The 27,953-nt window shown below is 45.2% G+C and overlaps 1 protein-coding gene across 1 annotated transcript in view; it reads right to left on the bottom strand.

The window, feature by feature from the left end:
* The window catches only part of SLC9A8 (solute carrier family 9 member A8), a 74,345-nt gene extending 47,786 nt beyond the window's left edge, over window positions 1-26,559 (bottom strand). The window contains exons 1-4 of the mRNA XM_068987762.1: window positions 26,491-26,559; window positions 24,422-24,600; window positions 18,610-18,690; window positions 2,148-2,206 (exon numbers count right to left, since the gene is read on the bottom strand). Coding sequence (XP_068843863.1) covers window positions 2,148-2,206; window positions 18,610-18,690; window positions 24,422-24,600; window positions 26,491-26,504 — 333 coding nt within the window. The 5' untranslated portion in view covers window positions 26,505-26,559. The remainder of the gene's footprint in view (window positions 1-2,147; window positions 2,207-18,609; window positions 18,691-24,421; window positions 24,601-26,490) is intronic.
* Between the last annotated feature and the right edge of the window lie 1,394 nt (window positions 26,560-27,953).

The following is a 27,953-nucleotide window of genomic DNA, read 5'->3' as shown; positions in this document are numbered from 1 at the left end:
CAGGAGAGTTTGGAAACAGAACAACACGGGAAGAAAGCACCGCTCCATCACTGTTCTTCTTCCCTCCCACCGCTCCCCCCAGCGCCAGGTTTCCAAACAGGCCCTGCTTCTTACTGCGGCTTTCCACAAGCACCGGCTCCTCTGGAGAGCCTGCCCTACTGCCTTAGCCTAACAACCTCACCCTTTTCTGAGGTCAAGCACTGGCTGCCTGAATGTGGTTCACTTGTCTATACTATTAAATACGTTACTATTCTTTAACTTGAAAACCAACCCCCACTGAAAAATATATTTAACAACTCTGAAGCATAGAAGATTAAAAGATAACTCTTATCGTCCTGCTCAGAGCAGGCCCACTCCCTCACAGACTTCCCTGGGCTACCCCGCAGTCCCTCAGCGGGGAGAGCGTGGGCCGGGGCGGGGAGAGCTTCTGCTTCCTCCAGAGACGCCAGAAATTCACATTTTTACATGAAACTTCTAGAATTTTATATAGATTAATAATATTTAAAAGAAAACTAATGATTTTTTTAAACTGGTTTTAAATTGATTCCAATTTTGATCAACTGATTTTAAATCAAACAAAATGTGTCGGGGGTGGTATTACACATCAGGCTCTATCCAGGGTAAGAGCAGAGAAAGGGTGTACGGTCTGTGCTCCCTGCCCGAGAATGAGCCACTGTGAGGTTAAAGTGAACCAGTTGCAGGAAGGCCAAGCTTTATACCCAACGCGCTCCAGTGGGGCCTGCCCAGTCCCTTCCCAGGCGGAGGGGAGTTCTAGAAATATTCCGAGCTCAATACACATACTGGGAATTGATTTAACACATACAATATGTCCTGAATACTATTATTATTTTATAAATGTAGCCTTTCTCTTTCTTATTGGAGTATAGTTGATGTACAACATTGTGTTTGATTCTGATGTAAACTGACTCAGTTTTAAATATATATGCATATATATGTATTATTTTTCACATTCTTTTCCATTATAGATTATTACAGGATACTATTATTTATAACAGTTTCAAACTGCATTTTACCTCAAACTATGAGGCTCATTTTGCAAACTTTATACTCTATAGTTCCACAAGTAAATTTATCTTCACACCTAGGAGCTGGCTCAAAGTAGGGGGGGCTCAAATGTATATTTTTATCATACAATTATTTAAATATTTTGAAATGGACCTTCCTTCCCTTCACAAAACCAGTTTTGCTAAGCTTCCTACTCAAGTTTCAGTCAGTCCATGGCCCACAGACGATGGTCACGCGCTAACGACCCCGAGGGAACGGAAGGGTATGAACATCCACCAAGTGGTGGCAGCGTGGTGTGGAGGAGAAAATACAGAGCACGCGGACCAGGGGGCCTGGACGCAAGGGCCGGCTCCACTGCTCTCCAGCTCTGCGACGCCGGACACGTCCCGACCCCCGGAGGTCACTTTCTTCACCTGTGAAGATGGAGATAATGTGAGGTCCATCCAACTCCACGGCTGTCATGAGGATGACAGGAGCTGGTGTGTAGAGCATTCTCTAAGGTCTACAGCGCTGGATAGGTAAGCCTCATTAGCTGCAGTGGTTAGAATAGAATCAGGAGAAACAAACACTGTTCAGCATTTAACGCTGGTTAGAGGGCTCTATACAGCAAGGGCTTTGCTGGCAGCTCCGCTGGAAGCTCAGATGGCGGTTCAGCTGGCGGCTCAGACGGTAAAGAACCCGCCTGCCATGCAAGAGGCCTGGGTTCGACCCCTGGGCTGGGAAGGTCCTCTGGAGAAGGGAATGGTCACCCATTCCAGTATTCTTGCCTGGAGAATTCTATGGACAGAGAAGCCTTGCGGGCTTTAGTCCATGGGGTCACAAAGAGTCAGACATGATTGAGTGACGAGCATACAGCAAGGTAATCTTAAGATTGTGAAAATGCACACAAATAACAAAACATGGCATTGAATGCTTCTTAACTCAAAACAGAGATTTATGCTTTTTCAGAAAACTCAGATGTAAAGATATCAACCCTAACCTACTAAAATCAATGGGACAATATAAACTTCATAGACAGTCAAGTAATGATAAGAAGGCCACCATAACCTTCACTGTCGCTAAAACTAAGAACCAATCAAAATTGTACTTATGTTAAAAAAAGAACAGTTGGGTAAACCTACCTTCCAATTTGCCAGTTTTTTAAACTCTATAATTTTTATAACTGCTCCCATGAGAATACCTAGAAGAGAAAATGTAAAGATTAACAAAAAATTAAAGCTATAAGAAAGATTTCTTGAGTTTATTATTCTAAAGAAACTGATTACTATTACGTCTCTCAGTAGCTTTTATGAATTTCTGCAAGTTTTGTGTCTGAAAACATAAGAATGGAAATTAGTGTGGAGTTTTACGAATCATATGAGTTTCCCCCCTGCATCTCAGGCAAACTTCCCATAACAAAGTCTACAAAAATCTGGGGGTGGGGAGGAGGGGGCAGAGAGGGGCAAAAAAAGCTTTATAAAACAAGACCAAAGGGTAGTTTGCCTGGCATGGAAGACTTAACACTGCTCATTTTTGCTTTATCCGCTCATTTTCAAGTAAAATGGCAGAAAGCTAGATTTGCCCTGTTACTGCTTATTCCTGTCATTTTCACAAAGGAATTAAAGATCACGTTCTCAGGCTCAGATGGCAGCGCCATGTAGAGTCCTTAGTTAGAGATAAAGTCCTGATGCTGAAAATAACCTAAAGGAAAGGTTCTGCGAAATTCCTGGAATAAAACAGACCATCTAAGTTCAGGCATGTCTCCACAAAGCTGACAGGCTCACTGCTCTCTCATAAAGAACCCACCAAAAACAATTCTCGAAGAAGCGTCACAGGTACAACTTATGACTGCTCTGTCCCTCACTAGATAAATGATTCTTGACCCCGTGGGCACATCAGAATAGAATCAGCAGGGGAAATTTTTATAAAATAAAGACATCTGAGCAGAACTCGGGACCTGCCATACCACCATCTCTGGTACAGGGGATACAAAGTAAGGCTGAAGACCACCGTCTCAGACACTTAAAGACTTCCCCGGTGGCCCAGTGGTTAGGACGCCACGCTTCCAATGCAGGGGGTGCAAGGTGGATCCCTCGGACAGGGAACTAAGATCCCACATGCCTTGTGGCCAAAAAATAAATAAGAAAGACTTTTCTTTTTCCTAGAGGAAGAAGCTTTTCTCCATCAACAACAGAGAGCTGAAGAAACATACCTTATTGGGTGGGGGTGAGGAGAAAATATGAGAACACAGTTTTATTAGGAGAAGAAGCTTCACAAATGCTAACTGTCATGGGGAAGGAGGGGTCTGAGGCAAAGAGAAGAAATAAGTTCATTTTAACTTTATAAATCTCTGTACTATTTCCACATTGTTATATGTTAATAAAACAACAATAAAACTTTTGATCAAATGGAGTAAGATAAAATCTGATCGATTTGCGCTATAAAGGGAACAATGATCAATGACATTTTCAGGGCAGTAACCATATATTCCTAGGGGCTTCCCTGGTGGCACAGACAGGAAAGAATCTGCCTGCGATGCAGGGAACCTGGGCTCAGTCCCTGGGTCGGGAAGACCCCCTGGAGGAGGGAATGGCAACCCCCTCCAGTGTTCTTGCCTGGAGAATCCTGGACAGAGGAGCCGGGCGGGCTACAGTCCACGGGGTCTCAAAGAGTCGGACACGACCCAGCAACTATCACCTCCACTTGGAATCAGACACTCACTTGCCATGTGGTATGAAAGCACCTATTCTAGTCTTTCTCAGAGTTCCCCAGTTGCTTCCTTTTTCTTATCTTTTTAAATTGTGTATATATTTTAAGGAGTTTACACACAAATTTTTTTTATTAACCAGATAGTTTATGAATCCTTTGTAAGATGTTATAAATAAGAAAAAAGAAAGAAATCCCACCCCGTCTAGCTCTCTGTCTCCCGTTCCAAGGTAACCAACTGTCTTGGTAAGTCTGGGGAATATTCCAGCAGACCCTTTCTCCACCCTCTTACATATTTATATTAACCACACAGCTCTACAGTGTGTGTGTATCTGTACACACAAGGCACACCTGTGAGTATTTATATAAAATGTACTGTATCTTTCTGTTATTTGCTATTTGGCTAAGTGTTAGGATCAGGGGTTACTACACACAGATCTGCCTCATTCCTTTTTAACAGCTCTACAGCACAGCATAAACACGCCAGAGGCTGAATAGACACTTCTCCAAAGAAGGTACACAAATGGCCAATAAGCACAAGGAAAGACACCTCACATCGTTAGTCATCAGGGAGATGCAAATGAAAACCACAGTGATTCGTCAGTTCATACCGACTAGGATGGCTAGCATTGTTTAAAAAATGGAAAAATAACAAGTGTTGGCAAGGATGTAGAGAAATTGGGACATTTAATATTGATATATCGATGGTGGGCATGTAAAAATGGCACAATTGCTATAGACAAGTTTGGCAATTCCTCAAACAGTCAAAGTTACCATATGACCCAGCAATTCCACCCTAGAGAACAGAAAACTTGGATGTTCCTAACAGCATTCTTAGCCCAAAGCGGGGAACCACCCAAATGTCCACCAACTGATGAGTGGATACACAAGATGCAGTACATCCACGAATGGAATGTTATCTGGCGACACAGAGGAATAAACCACCGATGCATGCTGCGATGTGGATGAGTCCTGAAAACATGCCAAGTAAAAGAAGCCAGACACAAGAGACACCTTATATGAAATATTCAGAACAGGCATATCTACAGAGACAGAAATGTTTTCCTGGACAGTATTAGGGACGACAGGTAAAGGGTATGGGATTTCTTTTGGGGATGAAGCAATGTCCTAAAATTGCTGTAATGGTTGCACAACTCTGTGAATATATTATGCTAAATCCCTGAACTTTTATAGGGTTTAAAGGTTACACTTAAATACAGGTTACATTTGATGAGTAACTTGTATGGTGAACTATCTCTCATAAAATGATTACCCCTTCCCCACCCCCCAAAAGCCAGATTCTAATACCTATAATTCCCACGGTTCCAATTCATATGAAATGTCTAGAACAGACAAATGTAGAGATAGGAGGGAGGTTAGCGGTTGCCAGGGGACAAGGAAAGGGGAAGATGAGGAGTGACTGCTAATGCGTAGGGAGTATTTTTTTTAATAAACGTATTTCTTGTTGGCTGTGTTGGGTGTTTGCTGCTGCACGGGCCTCTCATTGCAGTGGCTTCTCCTACTGTGGAGCAGGGGCTCAGCACCTGTGTCTCCCGAGCTCCAGAGCGCAGGCTCAACAGCTGTGGGGCATGGGCTTAGCTGCTCTGGGGCATGTGGGATCTCTTCAGATCAGGGATCGAACCCGTGCCTCCTGCACTGGCAGACAGACTCTTCACCACTGAGGCACCAGGGAAGCCTCAGAGAGTATCTTTTTGAGGGGATAAAAATGTTCTGGAATTAAGGAAGATAGCAGTGAGGTTGTGCAACCCTGTGGATATACTTAAAGGCACTGAACTGTACACTTTGAAATTTATGGTATGTAAACTCTACTTTAAATTTTTTTTTAATTTTATGGAAGCAGAGTTGATATACAATGTCATGTTATTTTCAGGCATATAGCACGTGATTCAGTTATAGACATATATATTGTTTTTCAGATTCTTTTCCCTTACAGGTTATTATAAAATACTGAGTATAGTTTCCTAGGCTATACGGCAGGTCCTTGTTGGCTATTCACTTTATTCATAGTAGTGTGTGTTAATCCCAATCTTCTAATTTATCCCTCCCCCTGTATTTTTTGAAAGTTTCCTCCCATGATGGCTATCTCCAGCTGTTGACCATTAACAGCTGCAGTGAGCACGCATATACACGGCTCTTTGTGAGTATTTATTTCCCTAGGGCAGATCCAGAGACAACGAATGGCATGAGCATTTTTATCTCTGAAACTGTTGCCAAACTATCCTCCAAAGTGGTTATGAGAATTTAAACCTCTGCTCCAAAGCATCCTCACCGACCCTGGAAAATCATCGGCCTCTTCTGCCAATGAGACAGGTGAGAAACCATACTTTTAAGGTTTCATTCTGCATTTACAGCGCATTCTGCACTCAGCAACTGTTCCTGATTACAAGGGAAACTGATCCTTTTTCCATGATTTCAGACTTCATTTTCAAAGCTAGTGTTTTTTTTTGTTGTTGTTGCTGTTATTAAAACCTCAACTTTCTTTTTCCCTTGTAAATGTATACCAAACTTTAATACTTAAAATAAATGCTTTTGTAATTACACATGAAGCAATCACATCTGAGAATCAGTGATTATTCCAATGCCTAAGCTTGTTTCTGTATTACGATTTATGAGGAACTGGAAGCTTTGTAAAATACAGTATGATGTTATTATTGCTACTAATACTATTACACGAGTAATCCTTTGAAGTGTCCTAGGACTTAACTACGGTGTAGCATCAAATTGGCCAACTCCTCCTTTACCTTTTGAGATTGAGGTTCAAAGTTAGGTCAAATCAATCTAGTATACAGAAGAAATTAATTTATATCACACAACCAGATACCCTAGAAATAAACCCTAGCTGCAATTTTGTACATCCCTATCAGTAAAAAGAATCTGAGCATGCATCTCCAAGTTACAAATTTTTATTTTATTATTACTAAAAAGGGCTTCCCTGGTGGCTCAGAGGTTAAAGCGTCTGCCTGGAATGCGGGAGACCAGGGTTCAATCCCTGGGTCAGGAAGATACCCTGGAGAAGGAAATGGCCACCCACTCCAGTTCTCTTGCCTGGAGAATCCCATGGAGGGAGGAGCCTGGTAGGCTACAGTCCATGGGGTCGCAAAGAGTCGGACACGACTGAGCAATAAGGAAGGAAGATTACTAAAAAAGCGCTACCTCATCACTGTATTTTAAAATAACAGGAATTCTGTGGCAGTCCAGTGGTTAGGACTCTGCGCTTTCACTGCCGAGGGTCCAGGTTCAACCCCTGGTCTGGGAAACTAAGACCTCACAAGCTGTGCAGTGCAGCCAAAAATAAATAAATAAAATAACACCAGAAGTAGAGACTGTGAAAGAGACCCAAATTAAATAGAAATATAAGTTCTAATATCTCCTTTTGCCCCAATGAATCTTCATGCATACACCTGATTGTGGAGACCACTAGATTAATTCAAAGGATCAGGAGCACTTCATAATTATTTGTTGAGCCCCTTCTCCCAGGTTTTGTGATATCTTTAAAAAAAAAATTATCTTAAAAAAAAAAAATTATTTGGCTACACCAGGCCTTAGTAGCAGCACGCAGGATCTTCGATCTTGGCTGTGGCATACAGGATCTAGCCCCCTGGCCAGGGATCAAACCCAGGCCCCTGCACAGTGAGTGCGGAGTCTTAGCCACTGGACCACCATGGAAGTCTCCACTTTTAAGTCATTTTTAATCCTTGAGAGAATGCTTCAGGCAGGAAGGCTCAGAGAGTTCACCCAGCTTTTCTGACAGCTCAGGGCCAGCGAGTGACAGTGGACGGCTGGCTCCCGGGTGCATTCTACCACCTCCTGAGGCTGAGACACGGGTAGACCGCACCACGGCAGCCCACCTGCCCTGCTGCCACAGACTAACACCCCTCCTTCTCTCTCCCAGGGTGCACTGCTGCTCTACCATCACCACTGTAGACCACGAGTGCTCTTGAATATGAGCATTATCAGAAAATGCTTAAAACATATCAAGTATAACAATCAGGTTACAAAACAGGATGTAGGACATGATCCCAGTTCCCTTAAAAAAGTAGAAATGTATGTATGTATATATATGCACACACACGTATTTATCTGCATTGTGTTAAAAAGAAACACACACACACTGCGGTGTTAGGCACTGTCCTACAGTGTACAATGTATATCACTTCAGCTCATTCTCACCATTACCCTACAAGGTAACAGACCATAATAACATAAATGATAATAATATTAATAACAGCACGTAACAGTTACTGACTACTTAGCACGTAGGCATTGGACTAAGTGATTTCTACGCCTTGCCCTGTTTAGTATCGTCAGTCCTAGGAAGTAAAGGCACTGTCACCTGCATTTTACAGAAAAGGAAACCAAAGGCCAAGGACCAGCACCACCCAGCTAGTAAAGAGCAGGTCTAGACTTGTTTTAAAACTTGAAAGCTCCAAGAGAGCCTGCAGTGAAAACTTAAGTCTCTGTCCTATCCTGGCCTCTTTTCTCCTTTTTGGAGGCCACCAATGTTACCAGTTTCTTGGTTATACTATACATTTCTGCTGAGTGTCTGTACATTTAAAACCATATACATGCGAGAGGCTTCCCTAGTTGCTCAGTGGTTAAAAATAAAAATCCACCTGCCAATGCAGGAGGCACAGGTTTGATCCCTGATCCAGGAAGATCCCACACACATGGAGCAACTGAGCCTGTGCGTCACACCCACTGGGCCTGTGCTCTGTGTCCAGGAGATGCAACGACTGGGCCCGTGCGCCGCAACTACTGAGGCCCGCGTGCCCTGGAGCCCGTGTTCCGAAACAAGAGGCCACGGCAGTGAGAAGCCCAAGCCCCGCAACTAGAGGACAGTGCCGCGCTTGCCACAAGGAGAGAAAAGCCTGTGCAGCAAGAGAGACCCAGCACAGCCAGAAATAAACAGAATTTAAAAATCAAACCAAATCATATACGTGCACAGGCATTCACGTGTGACACCAATTTCAGGTTAAATGGTAGTGCGGTATCAGCTTTTTTAACTTGCCCACTACCTCTTAGAAACTACTCGTATCAACACACAGAGCTTCCTCAGGCTTTCTGCGCTTTCAGTGGCTGCAGTGCCTTCCACTGTGCCATCCAGTGATCCGCCCCTCGGAATGGACACACAGGTGTCTTCCAGGCTTCGCTCTCACTGCCATTCCCATCTGAGCAAACACATCGTTTCCCATGTGTAAGGGTATCCACAGGCAAAACCCCTGAAAAAGGGGTTGCTGGGTCAAGCGTCCAGGCATTTTAAACATCTTGAAGAGCTTACCATGGTAAACCCCGGGCCACGGGGCCAGCCCAGTCCCCTGCACTGGGCCCAGCTGTGCGGCTCCTAAGGGCTCACAGCTGTCCCCTTGTCCAGACAACTGCCCTTAGCTGCCGCGAGGCACCTCATCTTGGAAGCTGTGCCCGCCCCACACTCGCTCACAGCCACTGACCACCTGATGAGGGTAGAGAAATCCCACCCCTTTGCCTGAAGGAAAGACAGAGGCTCCCGGGCAGACTTGCCCCAGAGCCGTGTACCGAAGCCAGGCGAGGGCTACGCTGAGGTCACACCCACCGTCTGGCGCGCTCCCTGCCCAGCCTGGTTGACTTCCTCCTTACAGACTTACTCCTAAAGAGCACCCCGCAATGCATGACCTGTCCCCAAGCCCGTCTCAGATTCTGAATTAGGGAGCCACCTGGGACCACCAGTTCTTGGAGTGCGGTGGTCGTGGGAAGCACACTCGAAGAACGGGATTCTGGAGTTGGACCCCTCCACAGCTGCCCAGCAAAGGGCCCCAACACTGGAGGCAGAACCCCGCTCGTCCCTCACCGAGGGTAGCAGGGCCACTGCTGAGACTTTCACTTGTGGTGGACTGGGTCATGGCTGCTGGAGGAGGCAGGGGCTCATGTCACATCTCTGGTGTTAAAGAGGTTATGGCTGAAATAATAACTGTAAGAAAAGTAGTGGGACTTCCCCGGTGGTCCAGTGGTTAAGACTCCACACTTCCAATGCGGGGGCACAGGTTTCATCCCTGGATGGGGATCTGAGATCCCACACGCTGCAGAGCAGCCAAAAAACAAAGACAAAGAGGGGAATTGCGGTTGTTGCTGAGTGCCACTGATGCTCTGAAAAGAGAACACGAAAGGCTGAAACAATCACCAACCTCAAGCAAAGGGTGAGAGTCAGAGGGCCGCCTTGGCAGCACTGACATCGACCCTCATCTCCTGCAGTCGGACGGTCTCCAGAGCTGAAGACTGGGCAAGTCTGAACCGCAAGAGTGGCAGACCTTCAGAGAAAGGTGAACCCAGGAAGACACACCTCCCACACCTTCTTGGAGCAGAGCTCCGATACGGGAGAATTGGGGTCAGACGTGTGGGTTGGGGAGCCTGGAGATGCACACAAGCACCTTTAACCTGCAGGTTCCTGTGGACCTTCCAGAACCTTCCAGAAGTGGCCCCACCACCCTGCTGGAATACAGAGTTCCCAGGCTACTTCAAGATTACACAGATGCCCCCAAATGAGGCCTTAGGCTAACTCCTGCTTCCTGTCATAATACAGCTCCCATGGACACAGACCATTCGGGTGTTCAGGACAACACACTGGTCCACTACTGACCTCATGCTAATCTGATAAGCACAACGTGGCAAGGAGATGTCTTGGTAAGACACAGATGCTTCAGAGGATGGAGACTTTTGGGGGCCTGCCCATCTGGGAAGTTTTTGGGGATCAAGTGGTCTGGAGCACACCAAGACGCTGCCTCCACGTAAAGGACAAGGTCAGTAACTTCTACTCTCATAAAGAAGCACAGTGCTTGGGAGCCCTCCCCCAGGTTTTGGAGGCAACACATCCCACACTTGAGAAAACTACTCCCACCCATTCACTGGTGTTTAAGGGGCCGATGGTTTTGAGTGAGGCAACCACCACCGGCCTCAGCTCCAGCAGCTCTGCCACTTCCGCCATACCATCCGGCTGACTCCAAGGGACCGAAGTATCTGCTAGAAAGGGAGGCCGGCAAGCCCCCAGGGGAGGGTCTCTCAGCACAGATCCCTGGGGTTCTAGAGCAAGGTCACGCCATGTGCAGAAGAGAACCATACACCCCTCGTAAAACCCCCAAGGGGAAAGAACCCCAACAGCTCCTGGCATGTTCTTGGGCCGTGGCAGAGACAGAGCCCCTAAGTATGGGGCATCAAGTGCCCACACAGCCAGAACCATCCTTCACAAGCTGGGATGCCACATCTACCGAGTTATGAGGCCAGACAGGCCCAGGAACAACCCACTTTAAGATGACATTAAAGACCAAACTCATGTGGGTCCACAAGGCACAAGTACTGGGGTACTGCACAACCACACGGCAAACCAAGAGACTCACTCTGTGACAAAGGAGGTGCAGAAGTGGGCTGCGGCTGTGGACGTCACACGGTCCTATCCCGAAGCCACTAGCGGGAGTGGCCAGCGGCCTCTTCAAGACGAACCTGAGGCACCAGCTTGGAGCTGACGTCTGTGAGGAACGGAGCCCTCCTCTAAGATGCACTGTGCTTCTCAAGCCACTACAGGGGGTTACATACCCAGCAGGCAAGCGTGGGTCCAGCGCACAGCGGGAGCACCACCCGACACCACTCTCAGGGACTCCCTTCGGAGTGGAGATTCCCACTTGGAGGGTTTCTACTTCCCTTAGCTTGAAACTTTAGGCTCGGTGTGTTGAAAGGACCTGGCTTCCAGAAGGGGACGTGGCTACCAGGGTTCACACAGTAAGAGTTAACCTCAGAAACTGCCTCATCAGTTTGGGCTCTTTGTGCCTACAGACCAGCAGGCCTGGAAACCTCCCACACTGGCAGGGATGACTGAGGCTGATCACCATGAGGAGACAGGTCTGGCCACTACATAAACGAGTGGAAAAGAATACAATTACTGAGGCAATATGTTTTTAACCACAAATGATTTTTTAAAATACTGTTAGCACATTTTGTCAGCTATAATCATAGAACCACTTATCTTATAATAAGGTTAATTTTGAAATTCCTGTCCTTGATGCTGCCACCTATACTAAAATAGCGACTCCAAAGATAGTATTCTGAAAGACAGAGACTCGCCAGAGAGAGGAGAGTCGGGGCCTCAGGGCCATCTGTCTGTTTTCTGGGGAAGTGCTGTTGATACAGGTCTTGTTTGTTTTTGGCTGTGCTGAGTCTTTGTTGCTGCGCCTAGATTTGCTCTCAAAGTTGTAATAAGCGAGGGCTACTTTCCAGTTGCAGGGCACAGGCTTTGCATTGTGGTGGCTTCTCCTGTCGCAGGGCACGGGCTCTAGGGCACGCGGGCTTCAGGGGTTGCGGCAAGTGGGCTCGGCAGTCGTGGCTCCCGGGCTCTAGAGTACCCGCTCAGTAGCTGGGGCACAGGGGCTTAGCTGCCTCTGGGGGCTCTTCCCAGACCAGGGATGGAACTCATGTCTCTTGCACTGGCAGGTGGATTTTTTTTTTACCACTGAGCCACCAGGGAAGCCCTGTACATATACATATTTAAAGGTACTTCTTCAGTGGAACGTTATTCCTTTCTAACCCACTGAGAGCATGTATGTGATGAGAGAGGAAATGTCTACAAGTCAGCCCAGAAAAGCACGTTTCAAAATGCAATCCTTTAGCAGCCTTTCTCTTCTAAAGTTGAGACTACTTCACTGTTCTGACATATCTGAAAGATTTAAGTGTAAAATGTAACTTAAGATGGAAAAAATGCTGAGCCAAGAGAAGATGGTCAGAAAACTAGGAGCAAGAGTCCAGGCAGAAGGGCAAGTATTCCACTGCGCTAATGGCAGTGAAAGAGCAACAAGGCGCTCCAAGAATAAACTGTCACCTCTGATCCATGTTTCCAGAAACACAGAGGTTAAAAGTCTTCTTGGAATGCAACAGCCTGGAAAATCTTGAGACTCTAATGCAATCATTTTGTCAATTTGACAACCAATTTTGGCCTCTTACCTCTAAGACAGCTACTTTAATGCCAACAAATGAATGCCTGTTCTTTCTCTAACATAAATCAAAGTATCTAAGGTTCAGGGAGAGTTTACCCACGGGACAGTTCAAGCTGCATCACCGTCAAACGCTCATTAAAGCTGTTAACAGTTACAGTCGGGATTCTTGCTTTAAGTTTTCTTTAAAAAAACAAAACTTTTTTTAGAACTTAAGTAAAATTAGATGGAAAAGGAAATAGCAACCCACTCCAATATTCTTGCCTGGGAAAGCCCATGGACAGAGGAGTCTAGCGGGCGATACTCCACGGGGTCTCAAACAGTTAGACAAGACTTAGTGACTAAACAACAAAGATATCTATTTATACATTTATACTTATATAAATTTCTAAGGCCTATGTGTATATATATATGTCTACAATCCCCTTTTTTTAAAAATTTTACAATTTAAAAAATCTGAGGGCAAACATGTTTTTTTTATGATCCGTTTGGTTACTAAACCTGAGATGACCTGAATTTATTTGCTGGTGAAATAAGGACTGTTTATCCTCCCCCTCCCCCCGCAAAAAAACCTTAAGTAAAATTAGAACTACAATCACTCTATATGCTATTTTCAGAATTACTCAGGGTCAATAACACAGGAACTGAATGATATTTTTTCAACTTCCATTGAAATCTTCCATAGACAAAAAGAGCCCTACTCTTAAAAAATTACAGTCTTAACATAACTAAAGGAGTCAACATAACTAAAAGCACAAAGTTAAGAAGACTGTGACAAGGAAGCACATTTGTGTATTTCTATTTACTCAATGATTCAATCAAATCAGTTACAAGTTGAAACTTGATTTGTCTGTCAGTAGCATTTAGGCTCGGAGAAAGCAATGGCACCCCACTCCAGTACTCTTGCCTGGAAAATCCCACGGACGGAGGAGCCTGGTGGGCTGCAGTCCATGGGGTTGTAAAGAGTCGGACGCGACTGAGCGACTTTACTTTCACTTTTCACTTTCATGCATTGGAGAAGGAAATGGCAACCCACTCCAGTATTCTTGCCTGGAGAATCCCAGGGACGGCGGAGCCTGGTGGGCTGCCGTCTACGGGGTCGCACAGAGTCGGACACGACTGAAGCGACTTAGCAGCAGCAGCAGTATTTAGGCTAAACCCTGGAACATGTAGTCAAATTTCCACTCTTAAACCTATTCTGGCCTTTCCTCACTCTACAGTAAAGTATGACTAAGGAAAAAAATCTACTCCTGTTTCTGCTATAGTTATCAGAACAGTGGACAGGATAATTATTTATTTTCACTCTTTATCAATTTCAGTCCCAAATATAAAAATAAATATGTGAACTTTACTAATACATGGAAAGAACAGGAGAAAGAACACAAAAAAATAGTATCAACTCAAACCAAGTCAAGTCATCTGATGGATATGTGTACTTCCAACCATAGTTTGGAGAGAAAGAGGCATTATAAGAGGAGCTGGTTGTCAAAAAAAAGAAAAAAAATTTACTTAAAAAGGCCCAAACTACAGAATTCCCTAAGTATAGAAAGTATCTGAAAGCTGTGAACAAGGGTCAAGGAAATATCTTCAGAACTTTATGCTGATATTATGTTTTTATAAAGAATGAAAGTCTCAGGATTCACTTGAAAATATAATAAAATAGAAGAGTAGAAATGTGCTGTTTAGAATATAGATAGTCCTTTTCTCTTTTCTTTTTAATATTTTAAAATCTATTTCTTTGCCTGTACCAGGTCTTAGCTGCAGGATGTGGGATCCAGTGCCCTGATCCAGGCCCCTTGCATTGGGAGCAGAGTCTTAGCCACTGGACCACCAGAGAAGTCCCAGGACAGTCATCGTCCATACCAACAGTTTCTTAGGAGCTCTGAATGCTGAACACAAAAGGTCAACAATATCTCTAAATGACTATGGACTAAAAAGTAACTTCTGGTTAGAAGAAGTAGGCTAGGAAAACGTATCCCTGAGAGAATGAAAACCTCATTTTCTTTGGCAGCTGTTTGGCACAAAAATTGGAAACTCTTGAAATGGTGGCTATCTCAGTATTTTGTTACACTTTGCTCCAGTAGGAGAAAAAAATTTTCCTCTCATCTACATAGCTTTATGAATTACAGGACTATTTTGAAAGTTTTGTCAGCATTTCTAAATTCTATCCAAATGTCCTCTAATGTAACAAAAACTACTTTCTGGACCCCAGCAGGATCCCTAGAAGTGCTTTTAGCATTCCAATCACCTGAGTTAGAAAATCAGTACTGAAAGTAAGATGGACTTTCCATCCTAAGACCTGGCTCTTCTGGCTACAGTTATTTGTGTAACATCATCGAAGACATAAACTCCGTGGCCAAACAGCCTTGGCTGACCCCCACCATCACTCCACTCCATGTCCAGTTCTGGGTGGCCATCTGGTGAGTTCATCTTACAGCTTCTGGAGGGACCTGGGAGGAGAGGAGGGCACCTCGCCCACTGTGACTGCCACTGCAAGGAGAGTGAGCCTGAAGCTGAAGAGGCTCACCATGTGGAGAGAGCCTGACGGGGAAGCCGAAACAAGGGAAGCACTGTTGAGAAACGGAGAAAGTCCAGGAGACTTGATCCAGTGGAGTCTGACGCTGGCACTGCCTGTAGCTTGTCTCGTGCCCTGAGCCAATGCGTGTGCAACCACACCCCCACCAATTTGTGTTCTTTGAACCTTTTTGAATTGATACTGTCCACAGAATGGAAAGAGTCCTGTATCAGTTAAGATGTTTTCCTCTGCAAGTAAAAGAACACCTGACTAAAAATGGCTTAAACAATAGATGTTTATTATCTCATATAACAGGCAGCTCTGAGATAGGTGGTTTCAGGGCTATCAATTCAACAGAACAACAGTGCAGTTGAGCATCGGGGTTTTCCATCTGTCCCCTTGGCAAGCCCTAGCATTCTGGCTTTGTCTTTGAGCCACGATGACTGCAAGATGGCTGCCAGTGCTCCAGACATCATATCTTCATACAGCAGTATTGAAGGAAGGAGAAGTTTCTTTTTACCAGAGAGAAAAAAGTTTTCCAAAACTCATCACCCTGGCCTATTTCCCTTCGATCTCATTGGCCAGAACTGGGTCTCACGCTGTCCACTGCCTCCACCCCTCTCAGACAATCACTGGTAGAAGATAGCACAATTTTCATGATGGCAAAGCCCAATCTTGACTCGGAGGGGCCTACCTTCCTTAAGTGTACTGTGGCAAGACACTAGGTTCAAAACGAGGACTCTGTTTCCAGGGCAGAGGGGTGGCTCTGGGCAGGCCCCTAACACCACCTCTCGAAGTCCTCTTACAGGCGCTGGCGCTCAACAATCCCGTCACTCAAACATTCAAAACTCAGGACCCTGACATCCCAAACCAAATCATACGAACCACCACTTTAATTGCCATGTGCACCATGCCAGATACACGGCAACTATGGTTCTTATTCGTAAGAAACTATGTCAACTGACCACAAAACTGTAACTTCCTTGAGTGGTTTTTTAAGTCTTTACTGGATGCCCAAGAATAACAGGTATTAGCTAAATAGGTTATTTTCAACATGCCCAATATCAGGAAAGGAATGTTAATGAATGATCTTCCTCTTCTTAGAGCTTGAAGGCTCTTGTTAGCTAAGTTAGAATCTGCCACGATGTGCATATGAAGAGCCTGTTCAATACAGAACAGGAACTCTCTGAGTAAAACCTGTTTCTAACTCTTTACTGAAGATCAAAACTTTCTAATGGTACCTCTTCCTTAAAATATGACATCACCTGGGGCTATGGGGCTTAAATGAGATGACACTGTGAAAGCTCACAGCCCAGAACCTGGCACTGAAGGTACCATGAAGTCCAGGGAAGACAAAGGAAGGGCTGAACCGGAGCTGTGGGACTGCCGGCGGGGGAAGAATGGACAGAGTCTGTCATTCAATTTATTTAGAGATATTCTTGATGTGGGCCATTTTTAAAGTCTTTATTGAATTTGTTACAATATTGCTTCTGTTTTGTTTTGGTTTTTTGGCCTCAAGGCATGTGGGCTCCTCAGCTCCCTGACCAGGGAACAAACTCGCATCCCTTGCACTGGAAGGCAAAATCTTTAACCACTGGACCATCAGGGAGTCCTTGATCATTCATTTCTAAAGTTAACCTGTGCTGTGCTATGCTTAGTCGCTCAGTCCTGTCCAACTCTTTGCAACCCCATGGGCTGTAGCCTGCCAGGCTCCTCTGTCCATGGGGATTCTCCAGGTAAGAATACTGGAGTGGGTCACCATGCCCTCCTCCAGGGATCTTCCCAACCCAGGGATTGAACCCAGGTCTCCCACATTGCAGGTGGATTCTAAACCAGATCTAAGGCAAGGAAAATTAACTTATAGAGGACTAAAGGTGATAAGGCAGTATTAAATATCATCAATAGGCAAGTGGAAATTAGTGAAAGTAACGACAACGTAGTAAGCTGACTACTAACCTTTAGCTAACCTTAGTGAAACCCTATTTACTATCCTGTAAGCCTGAGATCCAACCAGTCCATTCTAAAGGAGATCAGCCCTGGGTGTTCTTTGGAAAGAATGATGCTAAAGCTGAAGCTCCAGTACTTTGGCCATCTCACGCAAAGAGTTGACTCATTGGAAAAGACTCTGATGCTGGGAGGAATTGGGGGCAGGAGGAAGAGGGGATGACCGAGGATGAGATGGCTGGATGGCATCACCGACTCGATGGACGTGAGTTTGAGTGAATCCTGGGAGATGGTGATGGACAGGGAGGCCTGGCGTGCTGCGATTCATGGGGTCGCAAAGAGTTGGACACAACCGAGCGACTGAACTGAACTGAACTGAACTGAACTGAAGCCTCCCCCCCCACATCTTGACTTTTTAACACTTACTGAAGAGTGAGGCCGCTCCTTCTTCCTTCTTAAACACTTCAATGAACTCACATGTGAGCTCAACTGTTATTACACTGATTCGCACACTCTAAATTGAAGCTAATTACCTTTCAATAAGTTGCCACAGGAAACAAAAGAGGGAAATGCAAGTGAGGTAGAAGGGAATGCCCTCTGACGACTTTAGATGTGACTGACCTTAAACCTTAAAGTGAGAATCTCTTCTGGCTGTAAAGTTCAGTGATTCCATGAGTTACGTGTCAATTACTCGCCTCAGTGGAGTGACAGCACAGCCTAGCAGTAGGCCTTAGAGTGAACAGTGTGAATGTTTATTTCCACACCTAACCTAAACCAATGCTGCCATCGGGAAAGAATTTCTGAATATACTAAACCAGATCTACAAGGCAAAGAAAGCTTCTAAAGCACATACAGCTGTGTGTGCATGTGTATTCAGATGCTCAGTCGTGTCCACCTCTTTGGGACCCCATGGCCTGTAACCCGCCAGGCTCCTCTGTCCATGGAATTTCCCAGGCAAGAATACTAGAGTGGGTTGCTATTTCCTACTCCAGGGGATCTTCCCAATCCAGGGATTGAACCCATGTCTCTGGTGTCTGCTGCACTGGCAGGCAGATTCTTTATCACTGTGCCAACTAGGAAGCCTGTCATGTAGAAATATATACGTAAAATTAACTTATAAAGCAGTGATGATAAGACACAGATATCAGCAGCAGGCTACTGGAAACTAGAAATAAAGTAACCACAGTATAATAAACTGATGAGAGCCTTGGATGTGCCCTGGTTTCAGAAGTAGAAAGGGCTCTTAAGCATATAGTGGGGCTTCCATGTGACTTTTAGGTCATCACTACTCTCTGAGCCCCTGGTATACTCATCTGTAAAACAGAATCATAACACCCTCATGGCAGTTGGCAGAGAAGATGAAATGAGCTCGGGTGTAAACCACATCTCGTGTGCTTAGGAGCACTTGGGAGGCACTCAAAAAATGGTACTCTTACTGCTTTAAGTATAGGATCGCCATTAAGCACTTACCTAATGAGACCACAGCAACACTCTCTGGCAAGAAATGTAATCTGTATCGGATCAGTAAATGCACCAATATGATGCAGATAGCTGTGGGAAAAAATAAGACACTGTTAAAACAACCCAACTTTGAATGGAAACACCAAGCCCAAGGCAGCAGTTATTTCTGGGAGGCCGCCAGGGAAATGGACAACTGGCAATGACACAGTAAACTTCAGCTGTATTTTCAATTTCTTATTTCTGAATCTGGAGGTACTTCATTACATTTTACATTATTTCTTTACACGCTTGAACTAGCTGCTGCTTTCCAGTTGCTGAAAGAGCAACAGACACCTATCTTTCTTCTGAGTGATTAAATCTCATACAACCATTTAAAATTATTCAAATTTGCCTTATTCTGAGAAATGATCCTCAACAGTGAGGAAGAAGTAAATGAACTCAATCAGTTTTACGCAAAGACAGCTACAACAGAATATATGTTGACAGCAAGTATTTTGCAGCCTTGTGATGTGTTCTCTTTCAACACAGAAGGAAGTCAGGGTGTTTTACAAACAGGACAAAGTTAATCCTAATCTGGTGATAAGAACATAGAGACCTAGAGGTGGGGTGCCTGCTTCCCAGCTGGGTACTGGGGCTTCCACCGGCTGAGGGCTCCCCATGAGCCAGGGGAGGCCCTGAGCACTTCCCAAGTGCTCTCTCAGCTGACCATCAACACCCCCTCTGAATGAGCTGGCATCACCTCTGCCTCCTTTGATTAAAGATAAGAAAGCTGAGGCTGAGCGAGGTCACACCACTGCTGGGTGCCACTGGCCCAAGCTCAAGTCCAACCCTGTCCCCTTAATCCTTGGCACCCACCACCCACTCCTGGAGGCCTTCATCCTCAACCAGGAAAATGAGAATAATGTCTGACTTTCCTCACAGGGGTGTTGCCATGAAAGCAAAGATCCAAAAAGATGTAAAACTGTTTGAAAGGAATAGGTTTTTCAGACCAAAAAAAGCACACTTTCACATAAATAACTCCTGAATGTAATTTCAAGGCCCAAGTATTACCGTGCATTTTTTTTTACTAGGCACCTGGGTGGTATGCCATCTCATCAGAGTATTATAGTATTAAAAATAAATGAGTTGCCTTTTTTTGTAAAAGGAAATGTTCAAACAATCTGCATGACTGTGAACGGGCCACCCTCAGAGCCCACGCTGACAAATTAGATTATCTTTAGTCCCACCAGAAAGCACCAGGTGGCCAGAGAAAGGAAACAGCTGTAAATATGGAAATTGTGTCCTCCTTTCATTCTGTGCTCTAAACTATCAATCTGTGGTGTGATTTCATTATAAATATTTAGCCTAGTTGGAAAAGTCCTCCATTAAATACTAAGAGCAAGAAAGAAGTTCCAATGCATAAGCTCAACATGGAACCAGTGAGAATGCCTACTGTATAAAAATGGAGACACACGAGCACATAAGTAGACAGAAATATATAGATCTAAGGAGTTGAATCAGTTGCTGCTCTTTCTTTGCACCAATCTGGATGACAAAATTTAAAAGCTTCTGCTCGTAAATCAGATAACTATCTGAAGCTACAGAGGAAAAGAGGGACTCCCTTGGTGGTCCAATGATGGAGACTCTGCACACGCAATGCAGGGGGCTGGGCTCCATCCCTGGTCGGGGAACGGAGGTCCTGCAGCGTGCAGCAACTAAGACCTGGTGCAGCACCCCCACCCCAAAACAAGAGCAAAAGAAAAGCTGTCTATCAGCAGAGAGAGCTGCATGTAAGGACGAGCAATGCTGCAGAATGGTCTTCAGAGATAAAAAGGAGATCTGCAAAGACAACCCACAGAATGACAGAAAATATTTGTTGGTTATATGTCTGATAAGGGTCTAGTGTCCACAGTATATAAAGAAGAACAAAAAGACAACACACTTTTTTAAAATGGGCAAAAGATATTTTAGACATTTCTCTAAAGAAGATATGCAAATGGTCAATAAGCACATCAAAAGGTACTCATCTTCGTTAATCATTAGAAAAATGCAAATCAAAACCACAATGAGACACAACTTCACAGCCTTTAGGATGGTAACAAGGATGGAGAGCAATCGGAGCCCGCAGCTACAGTGGGAAAGTTCGGCAGTTTCCGAGAAAGCTCCTCACAGAGTAACCACTTAACCCAGCAATCCCATTCCTAAGTACATATATCCAAGAGAAATGGGTTTTTATATGCCCACATAAGAACTTGAACAAAAGTGTTCATAGCAGCACTATTCACAATAGCCAAAAGGTGGAAACAATCCAAATGCCCATCAGCTGATGAATGGATAAACACGCGGACGATTATTCAGTCATAGAAAGGAAGGGGATTCTGACACACGCCACAACACGGATGAACCCTGAAGACATTGTGTTACGTGAAAGAAGCCAGACGTAAAAGGCCACACACTGTATGGTCCCATTTGTATGAAATACCCTCAGCAGGCAAATTCCTAGAGACAGCAGAACAGTGTTTACCAGAGACTGCGGGGAGGCAGAATGGGGAGTGGCTGCTTTTAACAGGAACTGGGTTTCCTTCAGGGGTGCCGAAAATGTTCCAGAACTAGATCATGGTGATGGCTGCCCAGATTCAGATTACATTACTGTGAATGTAATGAATGCCACTAAATCATACACTTCGAAATGGTAAACTTGATGTCTATTTTACTACACACACACAGATTTTTGTCTTAAAAAAAAACAACAAGAAAAGTTATATGCAAAAAGCACTAACATGGAAAGATCTCCAAGCCATTCTGAGAGAAGAAAAGCCGAGCTATAAGACCCCTCTTACGTTAAAACAAACTCCGGACAGTATGTGCCTATCGCTGCCTGCGTGCTTATGAATGTACATATGTATGCATACACATCCGAGCACACATTTTCAAGTACACTTGAGAAAATACAGAGCAAGGAGGGACAAAACCTTCTGTGTGATATGGATGGTATGAGCACCACAAATTCCTGTATTTCCAATTTTTCATGCCTGAAGTTTTAATTATGGAAAATACATTGAAACATAAGACATGTCAATTTTAACAACTCCATTAAATTTTATGGCCCATAAAATGTGTCAAATGATGCTAATAGTTAACTCTAGTGTAAATCAGTAACAGTGACTCACCACTGTCACTGTGGAGTCAAAGATCAGCAAAGGAAAAGTGTAGGTCAACTGACCTCAAACTTCTTGAAGTCAAAATTAGAATTGTGGCATCCTTTGCACACACAAGTCACAATCTCATTTGACTTGACTACAATAGTAAACAAAAGTGGTGAATCTGTTCCGGGTTAGGAACTCCTAAAGTCTAGAATAACTGACGGACTGTTTCCCTCAATTCACTAGTCTATGCATTAAGTGATCTGGCTAGTTATCTATTAATAGACATTTTTTTTCCTTATCAGATTTACATTGTGTGGACATATAATCAGGACTAAATATACAAGATACGTAATAATTTGTTGATATACAAGAGAGGGAAAACCTCCCTTCAAATTTACATAGAAAGCATTCCATTCCGCTAACACATGCTAACCTACCCGTGCAAAGTGAAGATACCAAATCGTCAACCGATTCGGGGAAACAGAAACCACCTGACCAATGTCAGAGGCTTATGATGGGTTTGTGGAGAAGACAATCCGAGAGAAATACGCAGCACTGCTAAATACAGCTCAGCCCTTTTTGGCCTCAAAGATGTACAAACACTGGGCAGCATTTTATCTGGATTAAAAAGCACATCACAAAAACCTGCTTTGTGATCGCTGGCACAAGCTAATCCGAGATGCTCCACACCCTGAAAGTTACTTTGAACGTCTTATTTCTCACCCTCCAGTGAAAAAGGTGATCACAAAACGGAAGTTTTTTTCGCAAGGCTTGCCTTTTATATCCCCTAACATATCATGCTGACAACAGTGTAAACAGACTAACAATACTCCTTCAGGATTAAGGATTCGGTACTAAAGACTTCTTGGTCAAGAAAACAACTGCTTTTCTTCTTAGTATTCAAGTACTATAACAAAAGGGGGAAAAAAGAAAACAAGAGTCCTTGATTGTTGAAGTAATCCCTGAGAAGCAGAATTACCTTGACAGAGTAAAAAATTACTTGGGCATATCCAATCTAAACGGACACCGTGCACTTGTGGTTTGTGTACTTTTTTGGAAAAAAGCTTTTTTAAAACTATATGGGAATTCCCTGGCAATCCAGTGGAGAAGACTCTGCAGTGATGCCAAGGGCTTGGGTTTGATCCTTGGTCAGGAATTAAGATCCCACAAAACACACTGCATGGCAAAAAAGAAAAGTTTTTAAAAACCTATAAAAGACAAGGATGAGTTCTGAGATTTTAAATAAAATTACTTAGTAAAATTACTTAACTAACAGTCTAAATACAAATGTGAAAGAAGTTACACTTTTCTGCGAAAAAATAAACCAAAAACAATCCTAATAGCCATCAGAGAAATACTCTGCACTCTTATATTTTTTGTACCTTTCGTTCTTCTGAAAAGATCTAACTAGAAATATGACTCAATATAATTAAAGAGGAGCATAAAATGTAAACGTGCCAACTTTACGTTACAAACAAGTTTGCAGAATCCTATTTGAAGTTATTTCTTTCTTAGCTGATCCAAAGTGGTTGTGCAGTTTTAACTGGGTTTTCTGGTCTAAGACACTTGTCTACTGTCCACAGTGTCTGCAAGGCAGCTAAGAAATTGCCTTTTATCTAAACTTCCTGACCGATGTCTGGCAACCTGAATATTAGCCTCTAGTCTCCCCTAAAACAGATCTGTCAATTAATGTAAACTCTATGGGCCTAAATTTCTTCACCTGTGAAATAAGGAGGCTGAATAAAATGAGATCTTAAGTTTGAGAGAGTGAATCTCTTTAAAGAAAAATATCACGTGAGTCAACAGCGGCACAGAGAAGGCAATGGCTCCCCACTCCAGTACTCTTGCCTGGAAAATCCCATGGGCGGAGGAGCCTGGTGGACTACAGTCCATGGGGTTGCGAAGAGTCGGACACGACTGAGCAATTTCACTTTCACTTTTCACTTTCCTGCACTGGAGAAGGAAATGGCAACCCACTCCAGTGTTCTTGCCTGGAGAACCCCAGGGGCGGGGAAGCCTGGCGGGCTGCCGTCTATGGGGTTGCACAGAGTGGGACACGACTGAAGCGACTTAGCAGCAGCAGTAGCAGCAGCAAACAGCGGCACAGGCGGTACACAGACACGGCAAAAGCCATGACCACAGTTAACCGGAACAACAGAGGTTAAAGAAAATAGTGTGCGAACGCGAGGGGGTCTGGTCTTCCACTCACAGCAAAACTCTTAACTAAGTGAACGTTTACATGGAAGCTGAATGGACACAAGAGACAAAATGCGGCTCTGGTCAGAAAGTCAGATGCTTTGCCGTGTGACCCCCGACCCCCAGCCACGGCGTCACACAGACACACACAGAGACTCATGAGCAGAATCTGAAATACACTAAACTAGAAGATGTTCAAGGCTCTTTCCAGATCAAGAATTCTTTAAGTCTTTGTTTCAAAGGACATCTATGATAAAGACGTTCTTCAGAATGACTAAGCTCAATGATTTTATAAAGAAAGAGGACTATGAGATGAAACAGTTATGGCATCATGAACTGATCAGTGACCCTCCGTGTATGAACTGAAAGTCAAATGAGAGGCAGACTTGACAAAGTCAACAGCAGCTGACCCGGGTTTGACCATACAGATAGCACACACAGACGCTCAAAATGCCAGGGGATGGTGTTTCCGAGAACATTCCCCGAAGACCTGCATTCACCTAGGACGAGGAGGCTGAAGAAAATGGTCATGCCGCTCGACTGCTCTTCCTGCTGAGCTTGCTCCCCTGTCTGCACCAGGAGGATGGGCTTGGCAGGGGTCGGGAGCACCAGTTTCGTAGTGACCACCAGGGTGGTGTGCAGGGTGACATTGAAACCTTCATGAGTCGTGTTGGGGAACCTGTTGGAGAACATAAAAAACAGCTGAATCAGACAAAGGAAAGAGGGCCCTGAGTTCTCAACACATACACAAACCAGAAAGAGAACTTTGGCCTGGAGCTCTATGGCACTCACAAGGCTTGCAACCAAGAGGCAAGCCTTGGAGAGAAACTGGTTAGGAAGACTCCTGCCTGCTGCTGCACGAGGGTACGGGTGGCCTCAGGTGCGCTGAACACAACCACTTAGAGGTCAGGGACAAGGGGGAGTCAGGGCCAGTGTAGAACCAAATGCTGCCTTAATGGGGGATTTAAGGACTAAGCACAGCACAAAGGGAGGCAAACTGGAGTCTCATCACATTCCAAGTTCCAACACCATTTACTAAGCGCCTTTACTTCTCCAGTTTACATTCTTTTCCTTAGATCGAATGTGCAAGAAGCCACTGATTTTACTCAATTGTTGATTAAGTCTGAATGCCCTACCCTACTTTACAACCTCAGTTCAATGGCCCAAAAATAATCCCCTCTGTAACACCCCCAACTCCACCCCACCACTATGTTCCTCACAGCTATCTCCTCACATTGTGTTGGGATTGTAAACGAGTGTGATAATGACATAATAACCATTGCAGCTGTGATTGTAACAACTGATGTTTTTTGAGTACAGCCTCATTCTGGGGACCAGGTAACATACAAACCTGCATTGAACAGGCATTAACAAGCCTGAGGTGGACACTGCTACTTTCTCTTTCTTACCTGTGAGTAACAGGCTCAGAGACCCTTTTGTTATGCCTGCTGGCTTAATTTGGCTAGTATCTCAGTAAGTCAGTGGCAGAAGCAAGCCAAATTTGAATCCAAACTTGAAATCACTGAGCCATACCACCTCTTTTCCTTTGTGCTGCTGAGGCCCAGTTTAGTGTCTGTGACAGCCAAGATGCTCAGTAAGTAAGCTAACTAAATGAAATGACCACTAGGCTAAAAGACATATAGAAAAGTTGTCAGGCGAGGGAGTCAAATTTCAACTGTTGGCTTGGTTCCTTGTTAATTTTCATACACTCCTTCCAGGAAGACGGGCTTCTATAACATGCAGCAGACTGTGCCGGGCAGGTATGCAGAAAAGACTTAGAGTGGTCCTTCCCGAGGCAACTCAAGGACAGAGACACCTCACTCCCTTTGTCTTACACAGCCAGCGCCCTTGCTCTCTACACTCCAGCCTTCCTTTTTTCCTGTCCTTAGTGTCAAAAGGCACTAAGCTCTTTCTTGCACCTGTCTTCCCTCTCCTATTCCTCCTTTTGGCCTCTAAGGCTTCATCCGGCACGTCACCTGTTCCTGAGAAGCCTCCTCCACCCCAGTACCATTCCGCTTCCTTCAGAACACTGAAATTATCTTGTCTATTTACGGTCTTCTCTTTCCACTAGAACGAAAGCTCCTTGAGAGGGGCTCCGGGTCGGTCTCCCTCTCTACCATGTGACCAGGGCCTGATCGACAGTAGATGGCCACCAGTTTAACGAATAAATGGATTTCATTGAAGGAAACAAAAAACATGATCGTTACAACGGAGGAGGGGACTGGCTACGTAAGGGGGAGGGGGGGGGACTTTCTGGAGGCGGCGGAGCGCTGCGTAATCAGCAGATGACCGAAAAATGGGAAAGTGAAATCCGGGCTGCGGTTTCCGCAAGGCAGCTTCCGAGATCTACGACCAACGGCCGATACCTAGCCAGAGGGTCCAACCTCAAGGGGGCTGCGCGGCCCAGGCCCGCCCCTCCCCCTGCTCGCAGGCGCCAGCACGGTCAGTCCCGGCCAACCCGCGCGAGGAGCTCCGCCTTCTGGGGCCGGAGGGCGGCCTGAAGGGCTCGCTGTCACCCGACCGGGCCCAGCCCTGCCGCCTCAGCTGCCCAGGAAAAAAGCCCACTCACTCCTCTTCCGCCATCTTCTCCCCAATCCCGCGGAGCCTTCGAGACCACCGAGCGCGGGGCTAGCAGGGCCCGCTTTTGCTTCCGGCTTCCGCTGGAGGCGCGGGCGGGCCGACCGGCAGCGGGGCGGAGTCTCGGCTGCACGAGGCCGGCATTTCTGTCCCTTCGTCTCTATGGCCGGAGGGTGGGAGGATGCGCGTGGGAGGACCCCGGGGAACTTTCGGGATGTGTGGCCGCACTTCTTTGGGCCCCTCTGGCCCTGCGAAGTTCTGGCTGTTCCCTTCCACAGGGTTGGGACGTTTTGGGGAAACTCCTGAGTTGACTGTGACTCATCCTGAAAGCGCGCGCATTCCTCCCGGTGTCCAGGAATTGACCATAAAGTGGGACGGAAGCTTCTAGAGTAAGCTGAGCAGAGGGACCCCACGGGTATACCCCCCCAGTCTCAGTTTTCTCCAGCCCGAAAGAGGACTCGCCACCTGGGTTTTGCAGAATTGTGCAGTATTCTATCTGTAAACATATATTGAGTTCTGACTGTATTCCTGTCTTTAAAATAGAGGAGGATGATCTTAAGAATGAATCCTTCATTCATTTGTTCATTGTCTCAACAAATAATCAGACACCTATACGTGGTTCCAGGTGGCTCAGTGATAAAGAATCTGCCTGCCAATGCAGGAGACACAAGAGACACCGGTTTGATCACTGGGTGGGGAATATTACCTGGAGGAGGAAAGGGCAATATTCTTGCCTGGAGAATCCCATGGACAGAGGAAGCTGGTGAGCTACAGTCCATGAGGGTCGCGGAGGGTCAGACAGGACTGAGCATGCAGGCGTGTGGTTAGTGTCCTGGTCTGTGTGGGTTAGAAAAGAATTTCCAGACACCAGGCAGAATGAAAGGAGAATAAAGTTTATTTCCAAGGCCCCCCCTTGGTTGTTTTCTTGTTGGGTTTTTTTTTTTTTTTTCCCCTGTTCTTTTGTCCTTGGGAAACCACAGTTAGCAGTGATCTGTGGGGTTGGGGAAACAGGAAAGAACAAAGTGAAGTTGGAGGGGTAGGAAGGCCCCCACCTGGAGAGCTGGTACCTTCTTGTGAGGCCTTTGGCTTTGATGCCAGCTCTGCGGCTACTTCCCTCCCTGGTGGAAACCATCGTAGCTCAGCAGCTGTGTTAGCTGTTTAAACCCTTTTTCTGACTCTGCTATTCTTCCTTAAGCTTTTCCCACAGCGGAGGAACTAAACACACACAACAGAAGCCCCAGTGAACCTTTTAAACTTCAGTCACTCCCCTGCTTAAAAGGTACCCTGGCTTCCAGTCTCAGTCAGAGGGAAAAAAAGGTGGAGAAGCTCCAGGACGCAACCCTGCCCCCTCTGCCTTGTGAGGTCAGTCCCCTCCCTCCTACTCGCATTTTCCACTGTGGTCACAGTGACTTCCTTGGGGGCACCTGAAACACACCAGGATCACTTCTACCTCTG

Source organism: Capricornis sumatraensis, chromosome 15 (genome assembly GCF_032405125.1).
Source record: "Capricornis sumatraensis isolate serow.1 chromosome 15, serow.2, whole genome shotgun sequence".
In the NCBI taxonomy this organism is placed as follows: domain Eukaryota; kingdom Metazoa; phylum Chordata; class Mammalia; order Artiodactyla; family Bovidae; genus Capricornis; species Capricornis sumatraensis.
The sequence above is the reverse complement of the archived record's forward strand: the minus strand, read 5'-3'. Positions and strand labels throughout refer to the sequence as shown.